Raw genomic sequence first — 22267 nt, forward strand, 5'->3', positions numbered from 1 at the left:
ATACATGTAATGTAAAGTTATGTAAACGTTTGCTTTTATTTTAATTTAAATAATAAAGATATAAGTAACATACATTCAGAAAAATAAGTACAAATCACTTATATCATGCAGAGTGAAATGGAATATATTTGGTCTAAGGCTGTCAAACGATTAAAATCTTTAATCGAATTAATCACAGCTTAAAAAGTAATTAATCGTAATTAAACACAATTCAAATCGTCTCTAAAATATGCCATATTTTTCTGTAAATTATTGTTGGAATGGAAAGATAAGACAAGACGGTGATATACATTCAACATACTGTACATAAGTACTGTATTTGTTTATTATAACAATAAATCCACAAGACGCCATTACCATTATTAACATTCTTTCTGTGAAAGGGATCCATGGATAGAAAGACTTGTAATTCTTACAGGATTAATGCGAGTTTGTATATTGTGACTAAATATTGCCATCTAGTGTATTTGTTGAGCTTTCAGTAAATGATACTGCAGCGACTTAACTTCTGCCCAAATGCATGATGGGAAGTGGTGCAACCATGACTGTGTGTGCAGGCTGCTAATACTATATCTTCTCTGCATTGGGTGCACTACAGGGTGTTAAGAAAAAGATCAACTCCTGTCACTCTTCCCCACGTCGCTTCCCACAATATTTATAGTTGCTGTGGGAGAAATGACAAAGCTTTTGGTTAAGTGCGGCCCCAATGAATGCTTGTATTTACTCCACTCTGCCTCTTAACTCTGTATATAAGTAAAACGGCGCCATTGTAGGCTGTTTGCAGCAATGCGTGAATGAATCGTACTGCAAATGCGTTAGTGGCGATAAATATTTTCACGTGATTGATTAAAAAAATTAATTACCGCCCGTTAACGCGATAAATTTGACAGCCCTACATTTAACAAAACAAAATAAATGCATTCATTTGGGATGAAATGCATAACTGATGCTACAACAATCTAACGATATACTGGCAAGCGGGGTGGCCAGTGGGGTGGTCAACCAATTTATAGGGGTGGCCGTGGCCACCCCTGGCCACCCCTGGTGGCGCCACTGCTTATCCGATGATGTCACTTTCCCCACGCGCTGAGAAGCCATAGATATCATATTAGAAAGAGAGACTTCTCTCGCAACCCTTTTGCAGCGAACCTAAACTGGGTGATTTCCCATAAACTAAAATACTTGGCGAAAAATTGACGGATTTTCAAACAATTTGGTTTCTGACAACCAGCAATAACGTGGCTATGATTTTGCCTGGATGTTAAAAAACACATTATTCAAGTTTACCGTCAATATACTTCATCTTGACGTTTATGGATAAAACAAGACGTTTGAAAATCGGTTGAAAATTGAGTAATTTATAGCTATTTCAAGTCACACGCTTCTTTGATTAAATTGTTTATCGAATGGCACTGACACAAAATGGCCGACAAGTCACAACTACCGCCCTGGTTATGACACAGAGCGTATTGCACATCTAGCCCAAGTTTCGCTTCCTGGGATCGTTATTCTTAAAAACGGGGGGAATCAGTTCTGAACCGACAAGGCGGTTAATGTAACTATAGCAAAACATCATTTATTAAGCTTTCGTGCCTTGCTAAAGCCGTTTCTGTTCAAGTAGCAGTTAAGTTTGGCTTAGTTCATTTTAGCTTAGTAGCTAAGCTACTAACGGAAGGCATTTGCTAGCTTCACGTCGTCACGCTACTGAAGAGTAGTGGGTTGGAAAGGATGCGCGTTTATTGTGTGAAATGAGTGAAAATGGTGAAGGAAGAAGACTTCGAGGAGGACGTTTGTGGAGTAAAAGAGAAGGAATCTTCACGTCAAGGCCTCAGCGACGACGACGCGCACACAGCAGGTCACTTTCATCTCGTTTACTACCACATCCGACGTATTTAGTACAGTATCACTCTTTTTATCCCTTGAGCCAGCCAGGCACCTCAATTGAGAGGGTTTCATGTCCTTTCTTTCGCTAATTGAACTGTCACGGATACTTATAATTATTCTAAGAAGTAGAGTGAACTCATTTAGCTAACAAAATGTATTGGACGCCTGGCGCCGTCAATGGCTGCCAAGTGCTTGCACCGTGGGAAATCGATTTATTGACTTTTTAAAATACTAAATGGAAAATTCAAATGTGTTTGCAAGCTAATTTTGTGCTGAACAAGTGATGTGCTAAACAAAAACTGACTTGTATATTTTCTCTATTGATTTAAATCATTAACACAGGGAACCAACACTTCTATTGATGCTCAAGTGACGGCTAACAATAGTTGTCCACATTCATTCATAAAATATATATATATATTTTTTTGTTTGAATGGATTTTATTTGATGATTTAAAAAAAAGAAAAGAAAAGAAAACAAGTAAAAACATACACAGCCACAGATGTAAATGTTGTTGAAAAATTATTTTTGATTGCATTTGAATACAAAACTGGACAAAAACCGCAAAGTCCTGAAGTTAAAGTCCCTTTTTTTTTTTTTTTTTTTTTGTCGGGTATCTCAATTTCGATAGCATCGAGCCGAGCTAACAAAAAGTTGCGCATTTTGAACTAGTGTTGCACCGATACAGAAGCTGGGATTGTTATTGTGATATGAAAATGCCAAATCTCAACATGAAATGACCCGGTAATGCCCCAAAATCATCAGGAAGTGACATGTAAATGCCAAATCTCAACAGGAAGGGGCCGTAAATGCCCCAAAATTAACAGGAAGTGACCTGTAAATGCCCAAAAATAGAAAAGGAAGTGACCTGTAAATGCCCCAAAGTCCATAGGACACTACCAAAATCAACAGGAAGGGACAGGAAATGCCAAATCTCAACAGGAAGGGACCGTAAACGCCCCAAATTAAAAGGAAGAGACCTGTAAATGCCCACAAATAAAAAAGGAAGTGATCTGTAAATGCTTCAAAATCAATTGAAAGTGACCTGTAAACGCCCTAAAATGAATAAGAAGTGACCTGTAAATGCCCCAAAATCAACAGGGGGTGACCTATAAATGCCGAATCTCAACAGGAAATGACATGTTAATACCCCAAAATCAATAGGCAGTGACCTGGCAGTGACCTGGAAATGCCCAATCTCAACAGGAAATGCCCAAAATCAAAAGGAAGTTGCCTGTAAATATGTCCAAATCAACAGGGGACATGACATGTAAATGCCCCAAAATCAATAGGAAATGACCTGAAAATGCCAAATTTCAACTTTAAGGGACGGTAAATACCGCGAGATCAACAGAAAAGTGACCTGGAAATTCCCCCAAATCAACAGGAAATGACATGTAAATGCCCAAAATCAATTAGGCTCGAGCGTATGACGTGGCACTCGCGAGGTTTCCGCCTCTATCGCCATTGTGGAAGCGAAAAACATAAACAGTGAGGCATTTCAATTTAATTTAATTGCATTAGTAACTCAGTTACCTGAATGTAAGAGTAATTAGTTACTTGGCAAAGTAACTAGTGATTTATTTTTTCTCAAAAAAAAAAAAAAACGTCACACAATGTGAAGCTTAAAGGGTTTGGGGGGAAATTGGCCCAAGCCCAATTCTTTACCCTCCACTTAACTAAACACAAGGGTATTGCGATAACTAGCTAGTAACCTTTGCTATGTGTGGAAGTCATTTAAAGTTGTGAATCAATCGTTAAAGTTGTTAAAATTTCTCCCGTTATTGCATTAGTTCCCTTCTGTCTACTTTAAACATGTGTAAGTTTTAAAACTGTTTCATCATTTAAAGATAGATTTAAGTTAAGATTTTGCCGATTTAGGAGCATTTTAGATTAAAAAAAATTACTTAGGTTCGCTAGGAAGGATCTCTACATCAGGGCCTTCCTGAGAGGTTTACTGCTTTAAGATGGCGGCTGTTTACAAACGCATGTAGTCCTTAAAACATGTTGGCAATGCAGCAGTGTCTGTCATTTGCATCTAGTTCTATAATATGATATCTACCGTGTCATGTGGGCGTAGTTTGTCGGCTATGGCTGCAGTTAGGTATTATTGGAGCCATCTAGCATCGCGGTTGCAACGGCGTCTTCCCCACTCCTGCTCTGCTCTCGTCCCCGTGAGTCCGTTTCTCTCAGACTTTTTTTTATTTAACCAACTTAGTAACGCATAGTAACGCACGCCTTTCCCGCCTCAGTAATGGTAACGGCGTTGCCAAGATGAGAAAAGTAATTAATTAGATTACTCATTACTGAAAAAAATAACGCCGTTAGTAACGCCGTTATATTGTAACGCCGTTATTAACGACACTGGTAGTAACATACACCAAACACTAAATACAGCATGATGTCCATTTTGCGTAGTGGTGGAAGCTTGTCGACATCTTTATTCCATTTGAGTTCGGCTTGCTCGTGAGGGTCAACATTGTTCACATCCTTAAAATTGCTCACATATCTGTCCTTCGCTGTGGTAACAAGTTTGTCTCTGTATCGAACTGGCAAGTTTTCCCTACATTTTTCCATCTTTGGCACTCGTAGTTGAATTGTATTTGCCGTTAAGTTTAAATGTCCCGTGATGCAGACGTGCTTCCGAAATGGCTGCGTTGTCGCAAATCTCGCACGATCCCGTGCTGCTGTGACGTAAACGCTCGAGCCTAATAGGAAATGATCTGTAAATGCCAAATCTCAACAGGAAGGGACCGTAAATGCCCAAAATTAATAGGAAGTGAGCTGTAAATGCTCCAAAATAACAGGAAGTGGCCTGTAAATGCCGAAAAATCAATATGAAATGACCTGTAAATGCCAAATCTCAATGGGAAGGGATCGTAAATGCCCGGAATCAAAAGGAAGTGACCCGTAAGTACCCCAAAATCAAGAGGAAGGGACCTGTAATTGCCCAAAAATCACAAAGAAATGACTGCAAATGCCTCAAACTCAAAGAAGTGACCGCAAATGCCTCAAACTCAAAAGGAAGTGACTGCAAATGCATCAAAGTCAATAGGAAGTGACATGTAAATCCCCCAAAAGCAATAGGAAATGACCGTAAACGCTCAAAGACAAAAAGTGACCTGTAAATGCCAAATCTCAACAGCGAGGGACTGTAAAAGCCTCAAAATCTATAGGAAGAGACTGTAAATGCCTTAAAATCATCAGGAAGTGAGCTGTAAATGTGTGAAAATCATTAGTAAGTGACTTGTAAATGCCAAATCTCAACAGGATCTGACCTGTAAATGCCTCAAAATAAACAGGAAGTGACCTGTAAATGCAAAGTCTCAAAAGGAAGGGACCATAAATGGCCAAAATAAAAAGGAAGGGACCCGCAAATGCCCCAAAATCAATAGGAAGTGACCCGTAATTACCCCCAAATCAACAGGTAGTGATCTGTAATTGCCAAATTTCAACACGAAGGGACTGTAAATGTCTCAAAATTAACAGGAAGTGATAAGTCAATGCCCCAAAATCAACAGGAAGTGACCTGTAAATGTAAAATCTCAACATGAAGGGATGGTAAATTCCCCAAAATCAACAGGAAGTGACTGGTAAATGCCCCAAATCAACAGGAAAAGACCCAATATTTACAGGAAGTGACCCAGGAATGCCTCAAAATCAACAGGAAGTGACCTGTAAATGCTTCAAATCTAAAAAGGACGGGACCGTAAATGCCCCAAAATCAATAGGAAATGACCTCTAAATGCCAAATCTCAACAGGAAGGGACTGTAACGGCCTCAAAATTAACAGGAAGTGACCTGTAAATGCACAATCTCAACAGGAAGGGACCGTAAATGCCCCCAAACCAAAGGAAGTGACCTGTAAATGCCAAACCTCAACAGGAAGGGACTATAAATGCCCCAAAATCAACAGGAAGTGATCTGTAACTGCCCCAAAATCAACAGGAAGTGACCTGTAAATGCCCCAAAATCAATAGGAAGTAACCTGTAAATGCTTCAAATCTCAACAGGAAGGGGCCGTAAATGCCCCAAAAATCAATAGGAAATTACCTCCAAATGCCAAATCTCAACAAGAAGGGACTGTAATTGCCTCAAAATTAACAGGAACTGACTTGTAAATGCTTCAAATCTCAACAGGAAGTGACCTGTAAATGCCAAATCTCAACAGGAAGTGACCTGTAAATGCCAAATCTCAACAGGAAGTGACCGTAAATGCCCCAAAACCAAAGGGAGTGACCTGTAAATGCCAAATCTTAACAGGAAGTGACCTGTAAATGCCCCAAAATCAACAGGAAGTGACCTGTAAATGACCCAAAATCAATAGGAAATGACCTGTAAATGCCAAATCTCAACAAGAAGGGACCGTAACGGCCTCAAAATCAACAGGAAGTGACCTGTAAATGCCCCAAAATCAACAGGAAGGGACCTGTAAATGGCAAACCTCATAAGGAAGTGACCTGTAAATGCCAAAATCAACAGGAAGGGTCTGTAAATGTCCCAAAATCAACAGGAAGTGACCCGTAAATGCCAAATCTCAACAGGGACTGTAAATGTCTAAAAATCAAAATGAAGTGACCTGTAAATGCCCAAAATCAAAAGGAAGTGACCTGTAAATGCAAAATCTCAACAGGAAGGGACTGTAAATGCCTCAGAATCAACAGGAAGTGACTGGTAAATGTCCCAAAATCAACAGGAAGTGACCTGTAAATGCCTCAAATTACCTCATTTGCTCCCAAAATCGTATAAATACGTTCTATTTTTTAATTGCTTCAGTGTCCCAAAAACACATTTATGAGGGCTGTCAAAATTATCGCGTTAACAGGCGGTAATTACTTTTTTAACCCTTGGGGTTAGAAATAATTTTATATACACTCGAGGTATTTTGACCATTTTATGTCCACGCCTTTGTGGTGTTATAACTTTGTCATTTCCGATTTTTTTTTTTTTTACTTCCAATGACTCAAAATGTTCAGGGGGACCTTAGCTACGCGTACATATATAGTTTTTTTTTTTTTTTTTTTTTTTATGCCCTCTATGGACAGTAACAGCTGTTCTATGCTAATAGCAAAATTAACTATGCTGTATATATCATAAAAAAAATTCAAAGTGGAGTATTTCGTATGGACTAATTAGAGCTTTGAATAAGTCAATGACTCATCTCAACATTATTTTTTTTAAGGTCCCTATTTTTTGGTAATGGCAATTTTATATAAAAAGTTACACTCGAGGTATTTTGACCATTTTATGTCCACGCTTTTGCGTTGTTATAACTTTGTCATTTCCGATTTTTTTTTTTTTTTACTTCCAATGACTCAAAATGTTCAGGGGGACCTTAGCTACGCGTACATATATAGTTTTTTTTTTTTTTTTTTTTTTTATGCCCTCTATGGACAGTAACAGCTGTTCTATGCTAATAGCAAAATTAACTATGCTGTATATATCATAAAAAAAATTCAAAGTGGAGTATTTCGTATGGACTAATTAGAGCTTTGAATAAGTCAATGACTCATCTCAACATTATTTTTTTTAAGGTCCCTATTTTTTGGTAATGGCAATTTTATATAAAAAGTTACACTCGAGGTATTTTGACCATTTTATGTCCACGCTTTTGCGTTGTTATAACTTTGTCATTTCTGATTTTTTTTTTTTATTTCCAATGACTCAAAATGTTCAGGGGGACCTCAGCTACGCGTACATATATGCTTTTTTTTTTTTTTTTTTTTTAATCTTTTTTTTTATGCCCTCTATGGACAGTAACAGCTGTTCTATGCTAATAGTAAAATTAAATTAATCACGTTAAAATATTTGACGCAATTAATGCACATGCCCTGCTCAAACAGATTAAAATGACAGCACGGTGTCATGTCCATTTGTTACTTGTGCTTTTTGGTGTTTTGTCGCCCTCTGCTGGTGCTTGGGTGCGACTGATTTTATGGGTTAGTACCATGAGTGAGCATGGTGTAATTATTGACATCAACAATGGCGAGCTACTAGTTTATTTTTTGTTTGAAAATTTTACAAATGTTATTAAAACGAAAACGTTAAGAGGGATTTTAATATAAAATTTCTATAACTTGTGCTAACATTTATCTTTTAAGAACTCCAAGTCGTTCTATCCATGGATCGCTTTAACAGAATGTTAATAATGTTAATGCCATCTTGTTGATTTATTGTTTTAATAAACTAATACAGTCCTTATGTACAGTATGTTGAATGGATATATCCGTCTTGTGTCTTATCTTTCCGTTCCAACAATACTTTACAGAAAAATATGGCATATTTTATAGATGGTTTGAATTGCAATCAATGCGCATGCGTAATACTTGAATGGTCTCAATGGACAAAGGCAGTCTGAACCGGCATGCCAAAAAACAGATATGACAAAAAATCGGATTTGTTCATTAAAGAGCATACGACAGGAGAAAAAAAGTCTTAAATAGCATTATTATGTGAATTACAATTAGAGGTGTGCAAAATTTCCGATTCTTAGATTATTCGCGATTCGGGCGTGGAAGATTCGAGAGCGATTCACAAATATCCAAATTTCGATTATTGAAATATGCGAAGTAAAGCGGAAGTACAACACACTCAGCGCGCTATGCGGGCTTCGGGACGCAATGAGGAACGAAGCGAGAGTAGCTAAACATCATACTTCTCATTACCCAGCCCCTCGGGTAATGCCAATGCTTAACTCACGGCTCTAGCGCAATTCATGCCACGAGATTAAAAAAACACAACAACATACCTGACTGCTGCCGAAAAGCTGCTACAAAGTACATCCACACAATGTTACGGTAGATATCATTTATATAGGACTGGATGCAGCATAGCGTTAGCAGCACATCTACAAAAACCTAGATGCGAGCGTCAGTAAACGGCCGCCATCTTAAAGCAGTACACTTCCCTGCAAGGCTGTTGTAGCGAACCTTCCAAGCGAACCTAATTAACTATTTATCTAAAATACTCCTAAATCGGTAAAATATTGACTTGAAACTATCTTTAAAATTGTTTTAAAACTTTCACATGTCGAAAGTAGACAAAAGGGAAACTATGGAATAACGGGAGCAATAACAACTTTAACGGTTGATTCACAACTTTAAATGAATTGAATGTAGTTTAAAGCTGCTGATACAGAATGGGGACTGGAGTTTTTTATTTACTGTTATTTTTGTATATTTGTTTACTGCTATATGTTAACTTGATACTGAAATAGTAGTTTGGTTTAGCGTGAGAGTATTTTTTGAACAATTTTGGAACTAATGTACAAATCATTAAAAAAAAAAAAATAGGAGAGGGGTGCATCAATAATCGTTTTATAATCGAATCGGAGCCTCTGAATCGTAATCGAATCTTTAGGTGCCCAAAGATTCCCAGCTATAATTACAATCATATTTTGAGGTTAGCCACGCCTACCATTATAGGGCTCAAGCGTCCCCAACAGGTGGATGACGTCAGCGGGAGACTGGGCTCATCGGTTTTACTATCCAGCCCATTGAGGGGGAATTATTCAGAACGAGGAAAACGCGACGAAGAGAGCCGCAAAATGTCATTGTTTCGGGGTCTCTACTCCAATATTTTTACAGGATATTCTTTTTATCCAAGTATTTTCCCCAACTGCTAAATAAATGGCATGCTCATGACAAATAAGTCTTGTGCTAAATGGAATATGAAATAATAAAAATGCACTTATTCAGGACGACATGGCAAAATGACTCCATAATGGTCAAAACTGTCGACTTCACCTTTACTGTCGCACCTCCCGAACGATATTTTATAACACCTAAATCGGACATATGTCATTTCCCTTCCCCGGCTTCGGAGAATGTAAACAAACCAAGAGGCGCGACAGCTAGCCGACACGCTAACCCGAACCGAGTGATGTTTCAAAGTCTTCGAAGCGGAAAATCACACATAACTAGCCCGGATTATTTGACATGACGATTGGGTTGTCGATTGTCTTCGCGGATCTGAAAACTAAGAGTGGGAACCTCTTAGTACCTCACGATACGATACGATTTGCAATACAAAGGTCATGATAATGATGATTTGACGATATTGCGGTACAACGGTTATCGATACATTGGTCAGGAAATGATTCTAGAATATTCTGCAAACAACTAATAAACAGAAAAACAAGCTTCTGCTGTGAGTTGGAAGGAGTTTATCACGAGTTTACGTCTAATCCGTTTTAAGTGGGAGGGATGGCAGCGAATGAACGAATGTTCATTCGCTGCCACCCTCCCACTTCAAATGGATTGGACGTCTACTATTGATAATTCCCTGAACCATGAATCGATAATTGTCTCGCCATATTGTGTGATCACCGTTGGTAAATGATTTCCCCAAACCTTGTTCGTCTTCTTGCGTCCTACAGAATATCGTCATTATGAACAGGCGGAGCCAGAGTGTCCATATGTTAACGAGGAGCCATTGTCGTCCCTCGTAAAGGAGGAAGAGCAGGAGTCTGACATCACCCACTTTCCCTTGACTGTCACTGTAAAAATTGAAGAAGATGATGGCGACCAACAAGCGCAAGGCCTCATAGCACCACTCTCGGATAGCGACGACGTCACATCGCACTCTTCTGACGACGACGACGAACGCTGGCAGTGTTCCGGGTGCGATAAAACATTTGTCAACAAGTCGTCGTTGAAAAGACACACGAGAGTTCACACGGGGCAAAAATCTCACGTCTGTTCATTTTGCGCTAAAAGATTCTCCAGGAAGGAAACTTTAACCAATCACGTGAGAACGCACACCGGCGAGAAGCCATTTTCCTGTTCGGTTTGCGGGAAAAAATTCGTCATGAAGGGGAATTTGACAGTACACGCGAGAACGCACACCGGAGAGAAACCTTTCGCCTGCTCGCTTTGCGAGAAACGCTTCGCCCAGAAGGGGCAGTTGCGAGCGCACGCGAGAACGCACACCGGAGAGAAACCTTTCGCCTGCTCGCTTTGCGAGAAACGCTTCGCCCAGAAGGGGCAATTGCGAGCGCACGCGAGAAGTCACACGGGAGAGAAACCTTTTGCCTGCTCGTCCTGCGACTTCACCTGCGGCCACATGAGAACGCACGCCGGGGAGAAACTGTTTCCCTGCCGCGTTTGCGGCAAAAGGTTCCGCCGGAACAGTCATTTGACCGCACACTTGAGGACTCACACCGGAGAGAAACCGTTTACCTGCTCTGAATGCGGTCAGAGTTTCTCTCAGAAGGGGTGTTTAAAAGGGCACATCAGAACGCACACTGGGGAGAAACCTTGCGCTTGTTCAATTTGCGGGAGAAGATTCGCCAGAAAGGCAGAGTTGAGAGCTCACACCAGAACCCACACCGGGGAGAAACCTTTTGCCTGCTCAGTCTGCAACCTGGCTTTCAGTCACCACTCAGGATTGAGTAGGCACCGCGTGAGAGCGCACGAAAGGGAGAAATCGTTTTCGTGCTCCGTCTGCGGCAAAGGTTTCTCACAAAAGGCCACTGTGACGGCACACATGAGGACGCACACAGGTGAGAAACCTTTCAGTTGTAGCGCGTGTGAGAAAAGATTCCCCCATAAGTATCAGATTAGGCAACACAAGTGTTCTGGCGAGAAGAACAGGGGTTAGTGAAGCTTATTAAGCCATATGTAGAAAGCTGTAAAAGTATGCAATTGGTCCTTAATAAATATCATCAAAAAGAAAAGATTGTGTTCAGTTTCTAATTTGAGGAGCTTTTATGCAGTACGTTCCTTTTTTTCCTTTAATGTATCTGTATGGACTTCAATGGGCTTCGTTATGTTTTAGTTTTTAGGAGAAGGCAGCAAACAGAGGAGGTTATGGGGGGATAGAAAGGAAGGGAAGTGAACTGACAGAAGAGAAGAACAAACGCTGAAAGTATAATCATGTATTTCTTGTATTATTTGTTCATCCCATATGTTTCAGAATGCAGAAACATAAAATGGATAATGACTTCTCGTTTTCAAGTCAAAAATCGGAAAAAATAGCGGCCTGTTTTTCCATAATTTGAATATATTTTGAAATTGAAAATATGACAGAATGCAATTATCGTGGTATTTTTGTTCCATTCATTTTTGGTCCGTATGTGTCGTGACCGGGAAGTTCTCAGGTAGTTCAGTCGGTCCGAATCAGAATCGAGCAGCACCGTAGGCAAGGCAAGGCAAATTTATTCATACAGCACAATTCAACACAAGGCAATTCAAAGTGCTTTGCATCACACCAAGATCATAAAAATCACATTAAAATCAATAGAACGTAAAACGAAAGACAATCTAAACAGGAAATAAAATTATACATAAAAATCGCATTTTATCACAAATAGAATAAAAAAAATTAATATAAAATACTACTAATAATAATAATTGAAATCGGCAATGGAGATAAGCACAAGGGGAATAGAAATCAAATACATTGAAATATATATAGACAGTTATGGATATGCACTGCTAAACAAAAGTGTTTTTAGCCCTGATTTAAAGGAGTTAACAGTTTGAGCATACTTCAGACCTTCAGGTAACTTGTTCCAGAGGTGAGGAACATAATAACTAGATGCTGCCTCACCCTGCTTGGTTCTTGTTCTTGGAACATAGGTAATGTTCTACTGTTATTTTTACTTAACGGTTTTTGCACGCTTTTAAAGCAGGGAAGCGTGCCACACTTAGGACAGAAGATATGAACAGCAACTTCCAGGTCAACATCGTGAAAATGATGGTGATTTGCTCATATTATAGTTTTAATTTCAAACTCGAAACCGCTAACCGATTTTTGATTTGAAAACGAGATATGAAATAAGTAATCAGTTTTCGGATTTTGGATTCTAAAACCAATACCACCTATGCTACCTTGAACACAGGGGTGCTATCATTATCTAATGATAGTTTATCCGGCATGCAAACTTGCCACCTTTCGGCGAAATTTCGCTGTTTTGAAATCAAAATGGGTCATTCTTCTGAATCACGTAGATCTGAGGAGAAAAAAATAGGGCGGGGGGTCTGTCAATGAGCGAGTGAAACCCTTAACTTCAAAATCGTAGTCCATGCTCAAAACTACACTCTAGTCCAGGGGTCCCCATCTGCTAGGCCACGGACCGGTTCCGGTTCGCATTTACTACCGGGCCGCACAGAAATAATAATTTAATAACGACCACATTCTGGCCGAATTAACCCTGTGCCCCTGCTTAACACACTAATATCCCTGTCTACTCTAGATATAATACTACGGGATAGATTAGAATGTCTCATAGAAATCCATTGATTGGACTGCTAGCAGTACATCTTGTTTGTGTATTTAATATATCTATGTGCGCTTGTCCTCGATAACATCGTATTACTAGGCTGCGGGCGCAGCACATTTGTTCCCGGAAATAATTAGCCCCCACACGAGCGAAGGTGACTGGAAAACAGACGTCTTTGGAGATATTTTTACGGCGAAAAGGGCACCTGACGAGCCTACAACCGCGAAGACCCACGAACGGCGAAGGAGTGGATTCGTGACCCGTTTGTGAATAAACCGAGTGATTCGAGCATGTCCATGCAACAGGAGGATCAACTTGTAGATATCGCAAATGACGGCGACCTTATTAAACATTTATTTGAGACAGCAACTCTACCGAGGTTCTGGATTAAAGTCATTTCGGAATATCCTGACATCGCTACGAGAGCATTGAAAACCTTGCTGCAAGTTCCAACATTGTGTCTTTGTGAATGGCCTTCTTAATTAATGCTTAACTACAAGGCGAAGTCGTTAATGGTGTGCAGTTTTTGTGTGCAGCTAACATGGCAGGATTTATCGGTGGAGAACCTTTCTATAAGTCCTTTCATGATCAAACGTAAGTTAATATTCCTTTCTTTCAAGAAAGTTTGTCTACTGTTTACTTTGGAATCGCTGCATTTGCGCATTTTGCGGCTATGTTGTAACGTTACGCGCATGCGCAGAACCACATCGTTGCAATTTTTGATGGGTTGCAAAATTTGTCAGAACACCGGTCCGTGAAAAAAAGACCCAAATAACACCGGTCCGTGGTGCAAAAAAGGTTGGGGACCCCTGCTCTAGTCCGATGACCTAGACCTATCACCACGCCACTCTTCTCGTGACAACAAATGACTGTCAATAGTGAGAGACGGGAGTACAGCTGTTCTCTGCTTAATGCAAATGGGACATAATGTATATTTTATAATTTAGATTTTGTATGATTTGCTACTTAATCCGTTTTATATGTTCTGATTAAAACACTCAGGTGACATGAAGTTCCGCTCTGAGACCACCAATTTAGCCAACTTTCAAAACTGTCCGATATGCATGTGTGATACATCATTGGAAAGCTTAAAATCTCAGTTTTCTGGGGGAAGAAACATTTTGAGCAGGAGGGCATTTAAAAAAAAAAAAATTTAAACAGCAAAACCCTATCTGGAGGTGAGAGCACGCGAGAACAGAATTACAGACGCCATGACTTTAACGAGTTATTGTCGCGTACTTACTTTGTTTCGATCCAAAAACTCCATGGAGCATGTATCACTGAGTGTCAAGACACAGCTGTGAAAGGCCACAGCTGGATTTTTGGGGGATTTTATGGGTGAAACATGATAATATAACAAGGGTCGCGATGCAGAAATCGCAGACATCAAGGAGTGGTCGAGATTTTCTTTTTCATATATTTGCCCTTTTAAACTTTTTTTTCCCAACTTTTTTTGTTTGGATCAATTATTTATCATCTAACATATCAGAATATGCGACAGTAACAAAAAAAATACAATTAAGCGATAGTCATGAGGTAAATATATGTGACTTTTTTACAGACGCTATTTTTTTCATTGTCACATAATTTGTTTAAAAGTTAAAAATATGTGAGTGAATAATTTTTTAAACTGTTTTTTTTTTTTTTTTAAACGAAATATGAGACATCAATGAATGATTCTAAGCCAAAAATGACAAACATTTTAAATAACGAATATAATTAATTACCTTCAATTCATGGCTGGGTTGAAACAAAAGCGGTTGCGCGACATCTGTAAACGGGGGTTTTCAGGGTAAAACGGACAAATTAAAACTAGTTCAGGGGCTTCATGTGCCATGAATCTGCTATGGCAGCATATTGACATATTGTTCTATTAAACACAACAGTTGTTTCGCCTTAAAATACAGTAGTTTATTTTAAAGGGGAGTGCAAGAGCAGAAACTGCTTTTTCAGCCTTGTCTGTGTTTTCCGCCGTATGTTAAATTATTATGTACTGTGTTTAATTCGAGATGTCTCTGGTTGCACTATGAAATGCACTTTTCCGCGCATGCCGTGTATCCATGTTACTTTGTCACCTTTTTCACCCCTAACCAGTTTGCATGCCTGGTTTATCTTTGGGCACCATGTGGGGGGGCCTGAGGCAAAAGAGGAGAGACGTGATTAGCCGGGGCGGAGTGTACACAATTCAGCAATGTGAGGTGGGGAACCCAATATTGTGTAAATCACCTGTAAGTATGGACATGTTGACATCCTATTCTATGCTACCTGATCGCCAATCTCTCCACGTGAGTGTGGCTAATTGCACCCAGTCATGCGTGAACCCACTCAGACGTGCAATAGTCGTGCAGAAAAGTGCAATGCTGCGCGGTGGCCACCACCAGTTAATCAAGGGGGAGCAAAAGTGGATCACTCCTCCTCCGCAGCGCCGACAATGGAGCCACCGCCATCCCATCGTGACCCAAGGCAATCCCCCAGATCAACTGCGCTGCCATTAAACATCTCTCAGGTAAGGGACGCGCAACTGCTCACCCAGACAGACGTCCAGATATCGCTGCAATCCCCCTAACCGACGCGGAACACCAAGGGACCCCAACGGTCCACTGGGCCTGGGTCAGGAAAGGATCCTCACCCGGAGGGCGCGACATCATGTCGAGACTTCAAGAAGATGCCAGGGTAGGAACGAAAGAGGAAGGCGGAAGCAGGAGAATTCTGAGAGGCGCGAGACCGTAGCTTCGACCACCCCCACAACCGACAGCCCGCAGATGCAGTACATTTCTATATGCGATCATTTGGCGACAATGGCTGTAAATGAGATAACGGTAGAATAATATGTGTTCCACATTTTGGTCATCAAGTTTCAAAATTACATTCAACAACAACAAAAAATGCATTTGTTTTTACACATTTTGTGATGCTTATATCTTCAATCTCACAGGAACAGCACCAAACAAAAGTTCCAGCGTTATCACCTTGTCCAATGCAGATTCTTGACAAAGTGTTGATGCTGGAACTTGTGTTTGGTGCTGTTCCAGTGAGATTTACAAAGATGATTGCCTGAATAAGACATCAGAAGTCCCTCAGTCCTTGAGGATATGTGGTTGCATCTCAGGCAAAGGCACTGGGGAGATGGCTGTGGTTAAATCGTCAATAAATGCAGTTTATATTGAAATTTTAGACGGCTTTCTTATCCCTTCAATTGAAAATATGTCATTTTCCAAGATGCCACAGAGTTAAAACTGTTAAAGCATTCATTTGAGAAAGACTCATCCAGTCAATGTCATGGCCTGCAAATAGCTTAGATCTCAACCCTATTGATGGCCTGTAATGGAAATTGGAAAAAATGATCCACAGCAAGGCTCCGACCTCCAAGGATGATCCGGCAACTGCAATCAAAGAGTGTTGGCACCAAATTGATGAAGAGTACTCATCAAGTCCCTGCCTCAGAGAGGTCGCAAGCTGTCATAAAAGGCAGAGGTGATGCTACTAAATACGATATGTTTTGATTGTTATTTCTTTGTTTGTTTCTAATGATTCCATATTCTTTTCCTTAGAATGAAGTGATTCCATATATATTTTCCTGCACTTGCTCTATAAAAGTAACATTTACTGACCACCACAATGTTTTTTAATCATTTCTTTTAGTGTTTCTGAATGCTAAAGAGTTGTACTTTTGAACTAAATCATTACTTTTTTAAGCTTTTTATCTGAGGTTGTTCTACATGATAAAATGTCTGAATGAGTGCTCGTCCGAGACTGGTAATTCCATACTTTTTGTTAGGGGTTGTATTGTAATATTTGTTGTTTCAGACAACTGTAACCACAGGAGACCAACAGTAGGGGGCAATGTGGTATGTGCTGTGCAATGCTGCACTGTCGTCAAAGTGCTCCAGTATCTGAAAGTGAGGCAACTATGACTATCTATGACAAGCTAATGTTGACAACAATTCAGAAAAATGTATAGAACTTTGCAAAAGACTGAAAAATTATGTACACTATACAATTAAGTATTGGGTGAAAATATGTTAGGAATTTGAATATAGTAGTACAGTGGTACCTCTACATACGAAGTTAATCCGTTCCAGGAGCTTGTTTGTAAGTCGAAATGGTCGTATGTCGAGCAGGATTTTCCCATAGGAATACATTATAATTCCATTAATTTGTTCCACAGCACAAAAACCTTCACTAAATCCTTAAAAAATACTGCTGGTACTATTACAAATGGCAATTACACATAGCAAAACAAATTATAAATCAAAATCGGAATAATAATAATAATTCCTGTATTAATGTAACGAATCGGGTTCTAATGTGGCGGACGTTTTTTGCTGACCCTGAACGCACCGCGGGGCTGACGTGCCAGAGACAGACCGGTGAGCTTGAGTTTCACTTTCACTTTGAATGTTTTCTTGAGAACACCGTCAATTGCGGCAGACAGAAGGTGTTTTTGTTTTGAATAAGTTGGGAAATAAATGATAAAAACGTGGCGAAGTTGGCGATTTCTCTGGAGATGTTACCACAATAAGAATTGTCAGCTTAACTTATAAAGACTGGCGAACGATGGTCGGAGGAGGACCGTGGAGATGTATTGTTGAGCCATTTCGCGGATGCCAACCCTACGCTCATATTTTTCTGTCATTTGCATCTTCATTTAGAAGGTAAGCGTCAACTTTTTCCTTGTTTCACCACCTGTACCAACCTTTTCTGAAACCAACGTTGATTTGTCACACAAGAAAATCCGCCGTGCATTCGTCTGCGGTGCTGCCATTGTCGTCGTATTTCGAGCATGTCGTCGGATGTACTGTAGAAACAAATGGCGAGTCAATTTTTACGTCGGATGTCGAAAAGTTCGTGTGTCAAAGCGATCGTATGTAGAGGTACCACTGCACTACTATAAAATACAAATAATGATTATAAAATATATATATAATAATGATAATAATAATTACATGAAAATTAAAGCAAACGGGGGGGCTTAATGGGGGATTTAAAACCATCTACATTTACGTGTAAAAAGTCAGCTAAATGAATACAATTTTGGCAAATGACTTATTTTTAATATGCTTTTTTAAATTATTATTATGATATTTTTACCTTTTTTTTTTTTTTTTTGCCTATAACTGCCAGTATTATCATTGAGTTAATTTATTTGCTAATTTTAACAAAATGTCGTTGTCGTTTGTGGCTTCACAGAAGAAGTTGGCAATCTTATCACATGTTATAGGTTTTATTTTGAAGGACAGGCGGAAATGGAAAACGTCCTAACTGACTTTGCCCATTCAGTACAACAAGCCAGCACAGCGTACGGCACTTTTTAAAAATCCTTCTTCCAAAATTCCAAATTTACGTCCTCAGGTCTGCTTCAGCCAAGTCTAAAATTGTGTAATTCTTTTCCAATGTTGTCCGTTTCAAGCCGTCTCGGGCCACGAAGAAGCCTCACGGCTCTCTTAGCTTAGCTTAGCTTTGCTTAGCTTAGCCACTAACAAAGAGACGCCGATGTAAAAAAAAAAAAAAAAAAAAAAATGTCCGAGAGATGGACAGCAGCAAGAGCAAGATTCGATGAGGAGGTCCGTGAGGAAATGGAGCCGCCAGGGTGTCATCAACACCAAAAACAAGGTTAGTTCACTTTTAACACTGTTTTAATACATGTTCTAAATTAGCCTTTATCTCTGTTATGATTATTGATGTAGGTATGAGAGCATACTGAATAGTAGCGAATTTGACAGACATGCTTTTATAGCTGCGTTCAGACTGCATGTACCGTATCAGGCGGGGGGGGGGGGGTGCTTGAGCACCTGCCCCTTTTGACTGAGCTTTTTTTTTTGTTTTGTTTTGTTTTTGCGTATGTGTGTGCTGGCCGACTGTGCAGACACGCCATCGCATACTTTACTTGAACACTAAAAACTAGGGTTGTTCCGATCATGTTTTTTTGCTCCCGATCCTTTTAGTTTGAGTATCTGTCATTCCCGATATTTCCCCATCCGATTGCTTATTTTTGCTCCCGATTCAATTCCAATCATTCCCGTGTAGTGACCCTTGTTTGGCACAATTCACCCACCGTACTTGAGTGTCCATTTGGCCGTGCGCGTTACTGGCTGCGTCACAGTCACGTGACAGACACTATAAGAGCCGCGCGCGTTCCGGCTCATTAGAGGGAGTTCATAGCGAGTTACAAGAGACACATGAGCCGCCATCCATCCAACGTGATACCGCTACACACGATAATTTTTCCTGATCATATCCATTTTGGCAATGCATTAAGAAAAATATGAATAAAACTCGGTCGAATATATAGATTCAACATACAGTACATAAGTACTGTATTTGTTTATTATGACAATAAATCCTTAAGATAGCATTTACATTATTAACATTCTTTCTGTGAGAGGGATCCACGGATAGAAAAACTTGTAATTCTTAAAGGATAAATTTGACTTTGTATATTGTGACTAAATATTGCCATCTAGTGTATTTGTTGAGCTTTCAGTAAATGATAATGTAGCCATTTAACTGTTATGCCCAAATGCATGATGGGAAGTGCAACCATGACTGTGCGTAGTGGCACCAATTGATATACAGTATCTTCTCTGCGTTGGGAAGTAACACAGGGTGTTAAGGAAAAGACCAACCACTACCATTCGTCCCCACATTGCTTCCCACGATATTTCTAATTGTTGAGAGAGGGATTTTAAGGCTTTAGCCAATTAAAAAGAGGCTCCAAAGACTGCCAAAATTCTCTCTACTCATTTTACGTTGCCTGTTAGCTCTGTATAGACCCTACTCGCCAACGTCACAGAATGACGTGTCGCTGTATCCAGCCGCCATATTGTCCGTCATTGTTTATCCGTATTCTCAATGGTTTCAATTTGCCGTGCAATTTATAGTGCAATTCATGGAAGCCCCGGTGCTTTCAGACGCTGTGAACTCATTGGATGCGTTGCATAAAAGGCGTTATGTGGAAAAGCTTATGTCTATCCATTCGCCAGATCCATGTTTGATGCCTAAATCGATATTTTTTGACCCGCTGTCTTCGCCGTCTCTGCCTGATATCTGCTACCCTGATATCTACAACTGTCTTGTCCACAGAAACTCAGCCTATTCTTTCGAGCATCTTGAATTTGAAACTGTATGTTGTCGGCGATGAGCCTCGCAATGATCTTAATTGTTAGTTGTCAGCCCAAAACCCTCTAAATATATATTAAATGCATCTTACCAGATATAAAATGACTACTACATAATCCGTGGTAATCGTGTGGAGCCCAGTTTTCTCGTCGAATTGCAGCGGCCCATCTCGCTCTCCTCTCGGGGTCTCTCGGATCCGGTAGAACTTCAAGTCTCTCCGTCTATCTTCTCTGTTATTGCAATCGACTGCCAAACACGCCTTCACCATTTTGATTATTAATGTTAACGAGCACAAAAACACGCCATAATCGGAGGAATTTACGTCGCGGTAATGCGTCAACATGTCGAGTTGACGGACAATATGGCGCGGCAATATGGCAACTCGAGTTTCTTGAGTACTCGTTTCAGCTCTACTCTCAATGTGAAAAATTAAAACTGTTCAGACCACTGGACTGGATTCTCCGTGTCAAACAGCTGAACAGGACAGGTTTAAAAAAAAACAAAAAAACATCCATATCAGATATAAAACTATCTTCCGTATGTGGTTTCAAATCAGTCTCGCAAAAAAAAAACAAAAAAAAAAAATCGAATTTCTGTGCTTTTGTGATTGTCCAGACTACAAAAGAGCCATCCAATTCGGATCCAGAATTGGATTTTGGCTGCCAGTCTGAACAGGGCCCAACTTTCACTGGAGCAATCAAATTCGAAACCACTCCTAAATTTTGTTTTGTCTTTTCTTGCACAGACTTCGGAGAAGATCCTGGTCCTAGGCGCCTTGAACTGGAGTTTCCTGGTGTAAAATTGGGAATCAAACCCTCCCAATTCAAAGAAGAGGAGCCAGAGCCCCTTCATTTGGAAAAGAGAGAAGAGCAACTCCACATCATAAAGGTGGAGGAAGACCAAGACAGCATAAACAAGTTGATCCGCGTTCCCTTGAAGAGTGAAAAAGAAGGTCTGAATGAAGCAAGCAGAGGGGCGGAGCCTCCGACCGACAACGGCAGGTCACAAGCGGACAGCCTGATACTTCCGCTGACAGACAGCGACGCCACTACGTCGCACTCGCCTCACATTGACGAAAGGACTGACGCTCGGACGAAATGTCACAGCGGTGACAAACGCTGGAAATGCTATCACTGCGGGAAAAGTTTTGGCCGCAAATTTGTGTTGAAACGTCATATAAGCAGCCACACTGGCGTGAAGCCTTTCCTCTGCTCAGTTTGCGGCCAAAGATTCTCTACGACGCAAAACTTATCGCGACACACGAGAAGTCACACCGGCGAGAAAGCCTTTTCTTGCTTGGTTTGCGGCCAAAGCTTCTTCCAGAAGAGAAGCCTAAACATTCACACAAGAAAGCACACTGGAGAGAAACCTTTTTCCTGCTCCATTTGCCTTCAGAGATTCTCTTCAAAGCAACACTTAATAGGCCACGCAAGAACGCACACTGGGGAAAAACCTTTTGCCTGCCTAATTTGTGGTCAAAGATTCTCTCAGAAGGGAGCATTGGGACTACACACGAGAACCCACACCGGGGAGAAACCGTTTGCCTGCTCAACTTGTGGGCAAAGATTTTCTCAGAAGGGTCATTTGAAAAGGCACACGCGAACGCACACTGGGGAAAAACCATTTGCCTGCTCCGTTTGTGGTCAAAGCTTCGTTCAGAAGAGAAGCTTAACGATCCACACAAGACGACACACCGGAGAGAAACCTTTTCCCTGCGCGGTGTGCGACCAGCGCTTCTCTCAAAAGAGCGCCTTAACGATCCACACGAGAACGCACACTGGCGAGAAACCTTTTTGCTGCTCGCTTTGTCCCCAGAGATTTGCTCAGAAGGGAACCTTGAAAAGTCACACAAGGACGCACACCGGAGAGAAACCTTTTGGCTGTTCCGTCTGTGGTCAGAGGTTCACTCAGATGGGAAATTTGACAAGTCACACAAGAGCGCACACCGGAGAGAAACCTTTCGCCTGCTCTGTTTGCGGCCGAAGCTTTTCGGCAAAGCGAAGCTTAAAATACCACAAAGGAATACACACTGGTGAGAAA

At 40.5% G+C, this 22267-nt stretch overlaps 2 protein-coding genes across 2 annotated transcripts in view; both read left to right on the forward strand.

Annotated features, from left to right (window-relative positions):
• Positions 1–1513: 1513 nt before the first annotated feature.
• Positions 1514–11648, forward strand: LOC130928081 (gastrula zinc finger protein XlCGF57.1-like). Its single transcript, XM_057854329.1, has 2 exons — positions 1514–1855; positions 10262–11648. Exons 1-2 carry the CDS (start codon positions 1759–1761, stop codon positions 11482–11484), a joined length of 1320 nt encoding a protein of 439 aa, XP_057710312.1. The 5' UTR covers positions 1514–1758; the 3' UTR covers positions 11485–11648.
• A 6743-nt stretch (positions 11649–18391) lies between these two features.
• The window catches only part of LOC130927944 (zinc finger protein OZF-like), a 31724-nt gene continuing 27848 nt past the window's right edge, over positions 18392–22267 (forward strand). The window contains exons 1-2 of the mRNA XM_057854125.1: positions 18392–18721; positions 20973–22259. Coding sequence (XP_057710108.1) covers positions 18628–18721; positions 20973–22259 — 1381 coding nt within the window. The 5' untranslated portion in view covers positions 18392–18627. The remainder of the gene's footprint in view (positions 18722–20972; positions 22260–22267) is intronic.

This window comes from Corythoichthys intestinalis, chromosome 1 (genome assembly GCF_030265065.1).
Source record: "Corythoichthys intestinalis isolate RoL2023-P3 chromosome 1, ASM3026506v1, whole genome shotgun sequence".
NCBI lineage: Eukaryota > Metazoa > Chordata > Actinopteri > Syngnathiformes > Syngnathidae > Corythoichthys > Corythoichthys intestinalis.

Bases quoted from the DNA above. Each gene is read 5' to 3' on its own strand.
- LOC130928081 (XM_057854329.1), top strand. From the start codon at position 1,759: ATGGTGAAGGAAGAAGACTTCGAGGAGGACGTTTGTGGAGTAAAAGAG. The intron at 1,856-10,261 runs GTCACTTTCATC...TGCGTCCTACAG, and splicing joins CGACGACGCGCACACAGCAG to AATATCGTCATTATGAACAG.